This window comes from Erithacus rubecula (genome assembly GCF_903797595.1).
Source record: "Erithacus rubecula genome assembly, chromosome: 6".
Lineage (NCBI taxonomy): Eukaryota > Metazoa > Chordata > Aves > Passeriformes > Muscicapidae > Erithacus > Erithacus rubecula.
In genome coordinates, this window is record NC_136688.1 from 31,580,680 (window position 1) to 31,595,922 (window position 15,243).

Consider the following 15,243-nt stretch of genomic DNA (forward strand, 5'->3'; position numbering starts at 1 on the left):
CCACATCTAACAGGTGATATAGATTTTCTCTTGAATTTCATTTCTGCTTTAAGTTCAACCAATGGGTCAGGTTTAAAAAACTAAACTATTGCTTGAGTGTCACATCATCTCTATTGTGAACTCATGCTTGTTCTCCAAATAATTTCTCTTTCAAGTGGAAGGGATACAGAAAGGTGTGGTGAACTAACTGAGAATCTGGTTCCCTCTTGAGAGACCTCTGCATAGACTGATTAAATAATACAAAATTGGTTCACAGTTTGTGCAGCTACACCTGTGTATTCTCATATAAACAGTTCCAGAGACCAATGAAAGTTAACTGTCTAACCTACATGCAACCTAATCCATCAACATGTGTTCATTAACACAACTGTCATTATATTAGAAACTACAGTAATTCAGAACTTGTTTCAGAAGATGTGGCTCTGTCAGCTTGGCCAAGCAGTACCAAAATTAAAACTAACAGGATTTATTCTTTAAAAAGAAACCACAGAAAACTGCCTAATTTCCATAATTAAGCCAGATTTTGGATTTAGGGTGTAACAAATTTTACTATGGAGAGTTCCAGTTTCCTTTGTATGAATGTAAATTCACTATATTTAAGAATCAACCATTTTTGTAGTTGTTTCCAATACGAACAGCTATAACAGCAGACTTGGAAAAATCTCAAAACTACTTCCAAAATGTTTTATTGATCCACATATCATTCTAGTCTAGCTTTTGCAACATTAAAGATACTTGACTAATAGCTCAGTAAGACATGTTATTCCATTTTTGAAGATGAATTATTAATTGGTACATGTTAAAATTAAAACAAAATTAGCAACTACTTGGTTTCTTGATAAAAGCATAATAGAAGTTTCCTTTGGAAATGTCAGATGCAAATGGTACACACTATTCTCACATGGTTTACACTAAAATGTGGATAGACACTTCACAGAGAAAAAAAAAAAAAGACAGAAACTACAATGGCAATTTGATTATAAACAACTGGATCAGTGTCTTCATTCTACCTGTCAATGCAAGTTACACCACATCTCAACTTAGTATCTTCACACTCAAGTTATCTCTTTAAAATTCACTTCTTGGAGGTATTCTTCTCTGATATCATAAAGGATGCCTTCAAACACACCCTTCACACTCACAAAGTCTTCCAGTACATCTAATGGTCTTCTCCCAGCCTCAGCTGCTCCATTTCCTTTACTGATGTGCAGTTCAGCACCGTTTGCATCACAATCTTTCCCGCCATTCTCACCATTTGCCTAGATATTGTATATACTCAAATTTCCTTCTAAGATTTATATTCAGTATTTCACAATTTATTTTCTACAACTCTTCTAGAGTATAATATCTTCATCCAACAATTGACAGCCTTCCAAGTTTCCCATTACCTTGATTCAAGTTTTCCAATTCTCTGCTTTATGGGATTGTCAAATAAGCGCAGGTCCTTTTTGTATCAATCAAGAATGTTGCTTCAGAACATAATTCCACACTTTGATGATGTTATTATCAAGATTTTGTTTCCCTTCCTCTGCTGCTTTCTTTTGAACCTGCTTGTAAGGTATTTCCAAAGGTAATGCTAGTTATTTTCACATTCAGCTGAAATACTGTCATCAGACTAGACTGTGATATTGGCACATTTCCCCTTTTAGCTGCACTTGTGCCATGTTCTCCACTACCCCTCTGATGGCCTCTTGTGGACACTGAGAAGACTTCTAAATGTATGATTTAAAAAAATCTGGTTTTTAAACTTTAATTTGCCTCACTATTGTGCTCAGGATTCTAATACATTGAAAAATGGAATTGAAGATGAAGCATTGTGTTAAGGACTTTTTTTTCGGAAAAAAAATCTTCCAGTGAGGAGGTGTCTAGTACCATGGAAAGATTTATAAATACACACAATAATGACTTTCAGAACAATAAAACAGAAGTATTTTGACCATATTTAAAATACTTTTCCACCAATACCACCAACATGCCACAAAATTCTGTCTAGCACAACTTTTTTCCCTCATCCTGCAATTATTTACTACTTTTTCAACTTGAACACAATTGTAATAATTGCTTCAAATGTAAATAATATAAAAAAGAAATACTTTATTTAAAAAAACACTGTGAAACAGTACTGTCCTGCTTATACTGACAATGAGCAATAACATCCTTTCTACACAAACCCCACCTGGTTAGACTGTGAAAACTTTTTAACAAATTTGTCACCTTGCTTGTATTCCAAAATGTTATAGCTAAATCTTCTAAATATTTTAAATCAGGTACTAAAAAAATTGACATATAACTTCTGCTCCAAAATAAATTATTCTGTCATCTAGCATCACTGTAAAATCACCATATATATGTGCTACACATCAACAATTAAGGTCTCAATTTTTCATAAATATTTTAGCACAACAACGTAAAATGCTATTTAATGACATCCAAAATGACAGATTAGTAACACGTAGAGTCAGTAATGTTTTATCCAATAACTTTTTTTTTTTTTTAAATTAAGTCCTATTTATCTATAAGGAAAAATAATAGAAATGTACCTGTTCCAGTAGCTCCAAAACTGGTCCTGCAAGTAGGCCTGGTGGCTACTTTCATCACCAAATGAGGCTTTGCTTTCAATCCAGTGAATTATGTGTCCTTCTACAGCTAGGATGACAGCAGAAATTAAACTGAACTTTGAAAATCACACTCAACAGCCTGTAAGATTGTATTAGGGAACATTCTATTTACTGCACAATCTACCACATAATTCATGCTTGCAACCGAGTTACAGGTTTTTAAAAATTATCTTTCAAATATGCACATAGGGCCTTTAAAAAATACCAGAAAATACTTTTAACAGATAATCACATGAATTTCAGAGTAATTGCACCCAGCTCCACATATCTGCATTTATTTTAATACAAACAGGATGTAAAGAAAAAGAGATTAGACTAAAAAGCACTTGTATTATTCTACTACCCTTACTTTGCTGGAAGGTAATTGTCAGGTAAGAAATCAGAAACTTCTGCTGCATGATAAAAAAGTTAGCTAAGCTGCTAATGACAAATACTTGTCTCAATTCCAGAATGGAAGGTATAAGAAAGGGAAGGAAATTTATCTTGGACATGAGTTTGCTTCTTTTCTTTTGTAAAACCAGTAATGCTTCATCAGAAAGAATTTAGGAACAAGGATTATGTGAAAAAATGTGATTTTGAATTTCTGTTTCTTTCTATGTTTTGTTATTTGTTTTGATTCATGTCTTTCCAATTTCTTGCAGGAGTAAACTACTAATATTAATAAAATCATCATTTTTTTGACAAAGGAATGTCCTCTCTGAAGTTGACAATGTAATTTTGCAGAAGAAATCATGAGCATCACTGTAAGAGACCATTCTTTATCCAAAAAGGTCTTTGGTATCAATGTTAAGATCTTTAAAAATGTTGCCTTTGAGTTACCTACAATATCCACAACTGCGGTGCCTTAGCCTAAATTTGACTTGGAATGAGGTTTTCAGACAACGTGCAAACCCAGAAGCACTATACAGAAAGATTATGAGAGGCTATAGCAGCAAATGACTGACCACAGACTGCAAAATTACTCAGCAAATCTGGGAAAACAACTCATGAAGTCACCACACTAAGCTCTATGTGCCACTACTGCCCTGCTTTCAGTAAAACCCAGTTAACTTCTGTAGGCCTCTACTACTACATCCTTCCCCAACACCTTTAGACCCCAGGAGATGTAACAGCTGAGGCATCATCAGCTCAGAAGCTATTTCTAAGAAACATTTGCCTTTCCTAGGTATGTACTCAGTCATGGATAAAAACTCCAAGGACTGCTATACCTGAGTTCAGATCAGACAACAGGTAGAATATTATTTCTTGTAAGTCTCAAGTGATTATAATAATTTGAAAGTAGCAATGCATTATTATTATTTGAATTTGAGACAAATATATGAAACAAATTAAACTATTTTAAACTTTCTTTCTAATAGGTTGATATGGCAAAAAGAATTCTTTTGGGTGTCTCCTGATTAAAATTTAAAAAAAGAGTTGCTTTTCTAGTTTCCTTTTGATCAGGCTCCTGAATAGATGGGATATCATCTCATGCTTCTAATATAAAAGTGGATACCTTAACACCAAATATGTACTGTGTTTATTATGGTCCACATTATTGGGCAATCTTACCAATATATATAACTTTCTGAAGAGCAGGTAAAAAGGGAGGCAGTCTCTTCTCAGTAGTGTCCAGTAACAGGACAGAGGCAATGGGCACCGACTTAAACACAGGAGTTTCCACCTGAACACCAGCAACCACATTTGCACTGTGAGGGTGCCTGAGCATAGGCACGTTACATAGAAATATTGTGGATTCTCCCTCCTTGCTGATATTCAAGAGCTGTCACATGGCCTCAAGACCAGAAAAGGTGGATGAACTTTAAAATTACTTTTATACTTTTTTCCTTATCCTTTCTTGCTATTCAGGCTTTTAAAAAACAGTAAAGAACTGAAGAATTGTATTTGGATGCAAAGTGATGGCAAAAGAATAATGACAAACCTCCATGCAATGACCTACAGGTGCAATGTAATACTCTTAAGACTACTTTGAACTGATTTGGTCTAGAAGCAAAAGACAATTATAACTACTTCAGAGTTTAGTTCAGAAGGGCAGTGGGTAGAATACATTAGAGGGACCATGGATCTGGAGACTTTTTTTCCTTTTTTTTTTCATAATGAGATACAAATATGCAAAGACTAAAGAAGAAACATTGGGTAACACTAGGATCAAATCTCTTTGACTCAAACTAGAAGTTTTAAAAATTATTGGGTAACTCCTGAAGGGCTTTATTTGCAGTATCCTAGAATATGCTTCACTTAAGCCATAATATTTTAGCATGAGCACTTCTACACAAAATAATAAAATTCCTTCAAAAGACTTACCTACTGGCACTTCTAAAATAAAGTCTGGTGTTTTGTCATAACCCTTTGCACGAAGCTGATCTTCAGCTGTACACAGAAAATAAGAACTACTGTTTATAAAACTATTCCATTAAGTAGACAGCAGCATAATTAATTTTATTCTAAATAAGAGTGCAAGAATTACTAATGCAGTCATACATATCTTTCTTATGCATGCAATGCTGTGTCAGATTAAATGAACCTTTGTAGAAAACCTGAAGCATGGATATAAAAATGCTTCTTTGTCATCCCTGCATTTTTATGTCTTCATTATAAACATCATTAATTCAAGCTGTCATACAGTATTTTATAACCTCCAAATATTCAAAATAAAGAGGTATATTCACTGATTGAAAGAAGAGTCTCTCCTCCGTCAGATGTGTTAAGATTAATCCTACCAACACCACAAATGTAGATATACTGTTGCTGCTGCCATGGTTTTATTTTTAATGCTAGCATAAAGTTGTTAAAAAAAAGAGCAAGAAAATCCTTCTCTCCCAGAAATTTATTAAAGTAAAGAAGAGTAATAATTTTTGTTTCTCTTGCATTCTGGATTCTGTAGAATTCATCCAATTTGCAAACATAAAAAGATTTAGACATTCTGCTAACATTACATCTACAACTTTATTGCTTACAAATATTAGAGCAGAATAAGTCAAGAAAAAATAATGAGTGAACAAGACAAAAGGCAAAAGATGCTCCCTTCAAAAAAAAAAAGAAAAAAAAAAAAAAGAAAGGAAAAAAGCCCACGCCAGCCCTTAATATTTTTAAACTATTGTCCTTGATTTCTGATACCATCACATTGGTATTTCTGAAACACCATTTCTCCATTAGAATTTGGAGTGACCTGGTCATTCAATTCCAGGCATAGCTTTCTGTCTTCACCCAAGCTCAACTAATGGCACTACCTAGTAACAAGTAAGGCTGTGTAGCCCCTTAACACCTACTGGGCTGTTGACATTGTCATGCATCCCATTCGCCTTTCTACATCACCTTTGATTAAAATTAATGGTCCATTCTCACTGTTGGGTAGCTTATTTCCAATCCATTTATCAGGTTAGGACAGTAGTTTCATGGCCAATGTTCAGAACTCAGTTTTTGAATACTTTGTGCAAATCCTGAAAGGTCAGCAGTTTGAGTCCAAGTAACATTTTAATTACAAGAAAAATGTACTAACTTAGAAACCAAAATATTGTAAAATTGTCAAAATCAAATTCTCCCACTGTTTTTAATTGAAGAATATATGTCTGAAGTATTTTCTGTAGTGAACTAATTCTGAAAGTGGGACAGAAGTAAATTTGGAAAGCAGAACATTCATGTCAGTGCAAACAGCAAAAGCTGTTTATTCTTTTTGAGTGGTACTATATATTTTTTTAGATTTTTAGAGCATTTCTTTACTATAAACAGCCTACACTGTAAATAGAAGTGTCTGCAATGTGACACTTCATTATATCACATTATAAAGTAATAAAAAACATTTATAGAATTTGGAGATAGAATTGGGTTTTGACTATTTTTTGAAATTTAGATTGTCATGTATACAGATAAATGACTTTAAAATCGAGAATGCTCTAATTTAACAGAACCTCTGAATGAAAAGTTTTATGCCATAACATAAAAATGAATTATGGTCTATCTATGAATTATGTAATATTTTAATCCTTATTTAAAAAACCAACAAAACAATTTTATCCAAATCTAGTTAACTGCAACCTGCTCTTCATTCTTTAAAACAATCTAGGATAGACAGTCTCAGCTGAAATTGTGTTCATTTAAGAGCAATAGCAATGGAAAGGTCAGTCTTTTCTTTCACATCTAACAAATGCTAGTATCACAAAATAAGGGAATGCACCTTAAAAAAACCAAAACAGATGTAAACACATGTTTCAATAGGGTCAACGTGGCAGGTCTCTGAACTGGAATCTACATCGGCATTACTTTTAATATTCTGCAAGAGATTCTTTTATCAAGGGTGTCTGATTACTCTTAAAATCTTTCAATACTAATTCATGTCTTGAAAAAGAACATGCTTTTTGTTTTAAATGTGGTTCTGAACTTCTTCATGTGGTTTCTCCTAGCATTCTGTACTGTGATTAACATTGGAAAACATTAAAAACCATGTTTGTTATTGATGTATTTATCATGTGCAGAAAGAGAACTTTGCATTATTATTTCTGCAAGTGTTTTGGAGCTTTATAACTCTGGGGAATAAATAATTACCAAAACTCCTCATAATCACCATAAAATTCTTGTTTTAAACCACAACACCATTAAAAAGAAGTTCTAGCTTTTCAAGTATGTTTCACATTGGTCCAGAAACTACAGAGGCAACATTCTGTACCTCAAAAGATCTTTAAACCCCCGCATGGATTAAGAAAATAATTCAGTAACTGCTTGAAAGTCAGCCCACAGCAGTTTTGACAGTTACATTTATAAATCCTCAGGTTTGGAAATTATGTGGAAACAGCCCTAATAAGTAGTTTGCCAACAGATACCCCATTAATTTAGATTTTCAACAAAACTGCAGCTTCATCTTTACCATAATGTCACACTCAATCAGAACCATTTAACACATCATTGTTCTTATACTAGCCCTATTCTGCTGGTGCATGAATGAGCTGCAACTGCAAATTTAAGATTGCAGCAGAAAACACTGATCAGATTTCATGATTTATATCCACTGGTGGGAACCAAAGAAGGATAAAGCTCAGTACCTCCCCATATATCTAAAAGCTTTCCTAACATATTAATGGCAAAGAAAAAAAAATCCTTTTTTGAACCTAGAAACTCCTGGCATTTCAGTATAACGTGAAGCTGTGAGCCCATTTTGATAAAATGCTTCTACTGATCACTTTGATCTCAGATTAAAGACTTGAGATCTGTGCTTTTTCTGAAGAGGACATGTTCTCATGAACAGTGGATAAATAATATGTAACCCCCAGTAGTGTGTATAGGTTACCAGTCAATTCCAGGGTGAATCTGAAGGTGCTGATCTGTAGGCTTTGAAAGCCAACTGCTCTACAGACAAATTCTGTCCAGAACCTGAATAGCTGCTTCATGCTCTAAAATTATACTGAGGCACTTCATATTCACTGCATCCTTTGACTGTACTTTCCTCTCCTATGCTAGACACTCTGTTGTGCTCAGGTGAACACATTTGATACAAACCCTCTGACTATTCTTGAAGAACAGTATATCTGAATAGCACACTATGGGAACTGCAAAATTTCTGTTTCTTCAAAATGTGTTAAAAAGTAATGGAATTACAAGCTATAAGCCATGTAAATCATAAGCTGTTTTCAAAACAGGAATGAAGAACAACAAAGGAGGAATGATTATGCAACAAGGCCTGAATTTGAGGACCTATAGGAAATACTGGCATCTCTTCTGTTCTTCTGGTGTTTTCTTCAAGCAGTTTTGGAACTAGTTTTTCAGAATGGAAAAGCTGCATTGCAAGGGACTTGGTAAGGTTCATCTTGAAGATACTTAGAGAAAGTTTTTTTTAAGAATACTCCAAACCCCAAACATATCTAGAATCTGAAATACATATGGGATCACTGACAAAATAAATAGAAATCTTCACATACATTAGATCATGACTAAACAATACTTCACTATACGTAAAATCTGAACAACAAATTAAGCTCTCTTATTTCTATCTTCACATTCTAACAAATTAATCCATTCTAGACATTTCAGTTTGATAGCACAAATTTCTTGGAGCCAGTTTCTAAAGACAAAACTGATGCTTATTAAAAGTCATAAAACACTAAAATTTAAATGTGATTTTTATACTGTTTAAGTTTACACAAGCCAAATAAAATTGTAACTGTTTTGTTGAGGATCCCTTAGTGATTCTTAGTTTTCTTGTATCACAACAGAATTGATTTCATTACCAGCTTTGATAGGTGAATGACAAATCTAGCCTTCAATTTTTCATTGAAGGTGATTCCACAACCTCTTCTGGCAGTTTGTTTTATACTTATTGTTCCCAAAACTGTTTGGTATTTTAACTTACCATAATCTCTGGAATGACATCTTAAGCCTATCCCCTGTATCTATGCTCTAACAGTTTTACAGTGTCGTATCCAAGCTTGTATGTAATATTTAATCCTGTCCTTTTTCCACTTTTCTCCAAAATAAAAGAGTGTACTTATTCTGTTCCTTAATCAAATGGATAAATCACTTAAAAAGCTTAGTAACTTTCTAATCTCTTAAATTTGTTTAAAGTTTCCAAAATCTTAACCAGACATAGCTTCAGGAGAGATCACAGCTCCAGGTAAACCCAGAAAAATGTGTGAACCCCATTCACACAACTTTAGTACAATGCTCAACCATTAACAGAAGAAAGGGCATTTCACTTCACTGTCATCTCATCACATAAGGAATCAAAGATTTAAGAAGTCATTGTTTAAGTCATTGTTTACTACCACATTTAGAGAATGCATACTTTAAACATTAATCTTTTTTTTAATGGCACTCATGTAAATAAGAAACACACTGCAGGCTAAAAAAAAGAAAAAATGAAAAATGAAATATGAATATGAAAAAATGAATTTAAAAAACGAAAGTAACTTCCTAACTAATTAATTCTTAAAATAACTTTAAAAATAGGGAGTGTAAAAAAAGAGTAATTGCATTGATTGGGAAGCAGAGGGCAAAAAATTCAGCAGAAGCTGCACAGCAAGGTAAATGAGTGAGTCTTCTAGCCCTTCTTTAATACATAAAGCATTCTGAAGCTAATATTTCATATGCTTCTTCCTAAATCTCATAAGGCCTGGATTATAGCTAATATCTCATGACACCAAAAGTAATACAGCAGCAGATATTAAAGCATTTTTTTCAGCTACTTATTCTATAAAATATTAATTGCAAGCCTGTGCATGTGCTCTATATATAGGGTATTAGGTAACTGAGTTCCTGCTCAGTTCTAAATCAATAAAAGATAACATATATAGCATCAATCATATTTTACTCTTCCTTTACTACTTAATATAGGGAGCATTTGGGCTGAATTTTGTCCTAGGTAAACAGTTACCAACATCTCTGAAGTTAAGAATTCACTGGCTAGCATCTACTACAAATTCTTACCAATGAAAGAGAGATTTTTTTCCAAAAGCATTTCTCGCAGCAAGACTTCATGCTCATGCCCAACAGCGCTGATAGCTTTTGGTTAAGAAATGAAAGATTACTTTGGAAAAGAAGTAACTTCATAAAAACATCATAGGTAGAATAAACAAAACTTAAATTTATTTGCCTTCATCTACATTTCAGAAGTGGTCGATGATTTTAACTCTAAGTTTTGGAAATCTTATAGGAATTTTTAGAAGCATCCATCCAGCTGAAATATCTTACTGCAAAAAAACCATACTTTTAATTGATTTTTCAGAAGTATGAACTAATGTCAGGGAAGTTTATAGTGAAGCCTTTTTCACTTCACAGACAGCCTGTTGATCCAATGTGTCATTCTATGCAATATGTAAAAATGTCACCATATTAAATATTTTTAATGCATCCTTCTGGAGGTCAACAGTTCTATATAGGAGGCTTTTAAGGAGAATCCTATGGAACAGTATGATAAAAGATCTTATGTTAAAAGCAGTAAACTCCAAATTCTGTTTAAAGTAACTTCTTAAACTACAGATCACCTTACCATTACAGTTAATAACTTATATGAAAATTTCATACTGAGAAACAAAAAAAATTATATGGAATAATTTCCTATGTATATGAATATATGTACGTACAGCTTATATGAATTGGAATTATGCATTATGTTAAACTGTAATTGCAATTTCAGAGCAAAAGGGACAAGCGAAGAATGGCAAAAAGGTAAGAAAAATACTGCAAACAGAATTTACAATGCATCATAAGCAAAAACACTTAGTCTATAATAATACCTGTTATTGATGTCTGGCAATGACCATGGGGCAAAACTTGTAAATAACCTCACAAGCCATTTTCTACTCATGCAATCTAGCAGCCTTGTTTCCCGTAAGCTTCTGAACTATTACTGAAAAATAGCCTCCTGGCATTTACAAAGAGGTTGACTTCATACTTTGGTCCATGCATATACAATTAGATAGTTATATTTAAAATCAATATGCAATCCTTCAGAAGACATTATGCTTTTAAAACCTTAACTTCAAATTGATTTTTAACTATTTTATGCACCTCAAAATTAACATTTAATTCAGCAACATACTTGCAGTAATGCACTCGCACAGTTTAGTATTAAACTTTTTTTCATTTTTACCAAAATGAAATTGAAAAACTCCTCATTACTCTCAATGATGCCACTCCATATTCAACAACTTTTTGAGCCAGTATCTGAAGAGGATATAAAAGTCTTTTGTAGACTGCAAGCAAATAAGTCTTAAAAATGGTTCATAATTCTACATACATGTCTTTTATTCCATTTAAACATGGCACTCTCATAAGACTACAGCCATATTGTTCATCCCAAAAATATTAATCTTAAAATTCTAGATAGGAAAACTAGTGATCAACAACTATTTAAAATGTGTGGCTTACTAGGTTAATCCACTTTGTTTAATCATGAAAATAATCTCAATGAATATTTAAAATTACAATTAAAAGCACGAAATAAAATATAATTACAACACTATCCTGCTGCTGTAAAAGTTAATGAGGGTAAGGCTGAGGCTGTGGTAGACACAAATGTTTCTAGTGGAAAGAAAATATTCTTAAGGAGTGACAATCACATGCATCACAACTACAAGAAGTACTGTTTTTCATGCATAACTAAACATCACTGTAGCTTTCCTATCCTGCACCTGGTACAGTGAAACTAAGACCTTCCCCCAAACTGCATGCAGAGATTCATGCAAGGATTCTCTAGGACTTCAGAGGGAAGTGACTTACCAGCCTGTTCAGTGATAGCAGGCCATGATTTTGAAAATTTTTGTTTGACTGCAGACTGAAACAGAAGAGCTGCTCCTGCAGGACTTTATTAAATAGATTTGGGTTCTTAGTGATCATTCCTACCAAATTCTAATCTTTGTCTGGAACACTCAGTGCCAAGTGGAGTTCCCTCAGTGCACACAGTGTATGGCTCTCTAACTAACTATTTCAACACTAAAAAAAACCCCCCACCAAACAATGAAAAATCAGGATATATATATAGCGGTTTTTAACTACAGCTAGTATAACCTCCTTCATGAAGAAAAGAAAATAAAAGAACTGCACTGGAATGTCAGATAGGAGTTTAAAAATATCAATCAGTCAATCACACTTGAACTGCACTTGAAAAAATTTCAGATAAAACTCATATTCATAACAAAGCAAAGCCATAATGTTGAACACTATCTATGAAACTTATTAATTTAATAATAGAAGAGCTGAGATTTGAAGGTACCTCCACAGATCATCTAGTCCAACTCCACCACTCAAAACATGGTCACTTCATCTTAAGAAAAAAACAGATACGCATTTCAACTAATTAAAACCAAAGAGATTCAATCAGGCATATGAATGTGTAACCAGCAAACTGACATCTTCCCATGGTCCACCTGATTTTTGTTAGTTAAGAGAAAGCAGTGACCCTCTAGCTGACTGAATGTAAAAGAGGAGTATGAAACGTGTTTTGTGAAGCAGAACTTTATGTCAGGTTAAAGCTAGACACATCTCTTCCACACAGACTAAGCTCATCAATTGTGCACCTAAAATTTTATGGGAAAGGATACTGTTTGATGCAGTCCACCAGTGGTCCATAACAACAGTCATTCACAGTACACTGCAGACAAATAAGAGAAGTAGTATACTGATGGGAAACTACAGAACCATTATACTTAGAGAGTATCTTAAAAACAGTAATTACTTTTCCTCAAAAAGGCTATCAGATGCTGTTCAGATTTAATCACAGAAAACAAAAACTGCATGCTTTTATTCACTATAAAAGCAAGCTATTAAAAAGCGAAATGCTCCCCTCACAAATATTGCACTGCCATTTATAGTGCACTCTGACCTCACTGATAGTTTATGATGACAGTAATTAAATGAGGTTTAAAATCTTTTACTCTTCTAGGCAGATAACAGAATTGCCACAGGAAAAAACCCCAAACCAAACAAAACAAGTGTGATTAATACCTGATAGACTTGATTTGCTAGCACTCCATCTGGAATCTGAGAAGGGTCCCGTAGCATGCTACTTATAAGAGTTTTGGAGGCTAGAGAAATGTAAATAAAGAACATACAAAAACCATGTTAGTTTAGTTACACTTCATTAATAATTAAAAAAAAAATTAATAATTTTGAAAATTATCCATCCACCAAATATAAAATTACAAGTTCATTACTACTTACCCATTCTGATACATTTAACTCTAAAGTCTTGAAACACTAACGGATTTTATCAGCCCAAGGTGAAAGCAGGCCCCTACTTAGTTCCACTGGACAGTTTGTGCTTTAGATACATACAGACTCCAAGAAAACTGATTAGTATATAGGAAGTGTAATTCAAAATAATCTTCATATCCTACTGGAAGTTTAAGAAAAAAATATGTAAAAATTCAAAACAACATTTAAAAACCTTTTAAAGGACTTCACGATTCCAATTCATTAGTTTTCAAATTCAAGTATTTACTTACGCAGTGTTGACACATTTTTCTGAGTGCATTTAAGAGCTGGCAAGAGGCTTTCTCTGCTTTTTTGAAATGTTCAAATGTAAGTAAAAAGAAATAAGTTAATTTTAACACCTATCATTTTTTTTACTCACTAATATTGATACTAGAATGGAAATGTAACATAAAACAGGAGATAACTTTAGTTTATTTTCAAATATAGGCTTTGCAATCCTTAGCATTGCTTTCTCTCCATGTGCTTAGTCTGGTTAGTTGCAAATACCAGTTAATTACTAGTAGTGGAAAAATCTTATTCTAGAAAAATAGCTTCTAAAAACGGCATATATTTAATTATAAAATTTCTCAGAGAAAAGTTAACACTGCACATGCTGCCTCTGTCCTGGGAACAACCTTTGATGGAATTCAGCTGCTGGTGTATTTACATCATTGAATCCTTAAGTGTAGATCAGGTTTGCAACTAGCAAGGTTCCCCACTTTGCCAAAGATTTCCTTTGTGACTTCAGAATAATTCCCTTACTCTGTTTGTGCTTCAATCCTGTAAACAAAATTAAAAACTGTTCTTTTCCTGTTCTTTATCTGTTTTGCCCCAACTCAGAGCCAAAGATTTGTCACGTTCTTCAGTAACTGAATAAAAAGACTCAGGTGACACTGAAAAGGACTGATGGTGCCTATGACACGAAGGATCTGCCATATAGTTAGTAATGCTGCTGTAGTAATAGAAGTGTAAGCTGAAAGTAAAGGAGACTGCCATTATAATCTACTCCCAAAGTTACTTCTGAAAAGCACCACATTCAGGTGAACATAGCATTTGTAAGAAAATAATTTATTTAGAAAACTATACCACATGAGGCAAAGAAATATAAGACCCTGAATGAATTTAAAGGCTTTGCAAGAGCTACAAAGAGCTATCATCACAGGCAGGAGCAAAAGTTTGTGCAAATATTTTTAAAGACAATTATTCATTTCCACTAAGCTAAAACACATCCAGAAGAAACATGCAACATCACATCTATATATTTTACTATTCTCATATGAAATAAATGTTATGTTTATAACTTAATACTAGAAATAATAGGAATTTTATCTTATCTTTTAGCATAAAAGCTTTGAAAAAGTGAAACAAAAGGTGGTGTGCATATTCACATTACTAACACTAAAAATTAAAACAATAACCATTTTTCACTTGGTAGGAATAATATACAAGTAACAGTTTACCAATAGAAATGTTGACAGAATGGCAAAATAATGAAGAGTGTAACAGAGAATTCACTGGTTTGAAGGGCTACTGATCTAGACATTATGATTTGATTATGAAAAATTAAGTGTTTTTATGACTAATCAAACTCCAGAAAAACACCACAGATTTGCATTTGAAAAATGTTTAACTGGACACTATTTTGAGTAATGAGCTACAGGTGCAAAATAAATTTCCTCTATTTCTGAGACTGTCAACTTCAGTTTCTCAATTCTGATTACCAGATACTCTATTCTTTACCTCTATCAGAGTAATAATGAATTCACATACCGAATTTTATATTAGGCTGATGCCACATTGGTTCTACAAGTTGTTAAACTATGCTTCTAACACAAAAAGCATCAAACAGAACTGATTACTATACTAGCTTTGAATATATAATCTTTTTTCCTTATATAAACATTACCTGCTTATGTAATGTCCTGCAAAATGGAAAAAAATTCAC

The 15,243-nt window shown here is 33.3% G+C and overlaps 1 protein-coding gene across 4 annotated transcripts in view; it reads right to left on the reverse strand.

Moving 5' to 3' along the window:
- Nucleotides 1-15,243, reverse strand: part of CDIN1 (CDAN1 interacting nuclease 1) — a 120,626-nt gene that overhangs the window by 58,506 nt on the left and 46,877 nt on the right. For 3 of the 4 annotated variants that reach the window (XM_079309060.1, XM_079309061.1, XM_079309062.1), the window contains 5 exons: nt 13,050-13,129; nt 12,647-12,696; nt 10,032-10,099; nt 4,923-4,988; nt 2,541-2,646 (listed from right to left, as the gene is read on the reverse strand). In XM_079309060.1, the coding sequence (XP_079165186.1) occupies nt 2,541-2,646; nt 4,923-4,988; nt 10,032-10,099; nt 12,647-12,696; nt 13,050-13,129 (370 nt within the window). Of the gene's footprint in view, nt 1-2,540; nt 2,647-4,922; nt 4,989-10,031; nt 10,100-12,646; nt 12,697-13,049; nt 13,130-13,549; nt 13,601-15,243 lie in introns of those variants that run through there. The other variant, XM_079309063.1, reaches the window with a different exon arrangement.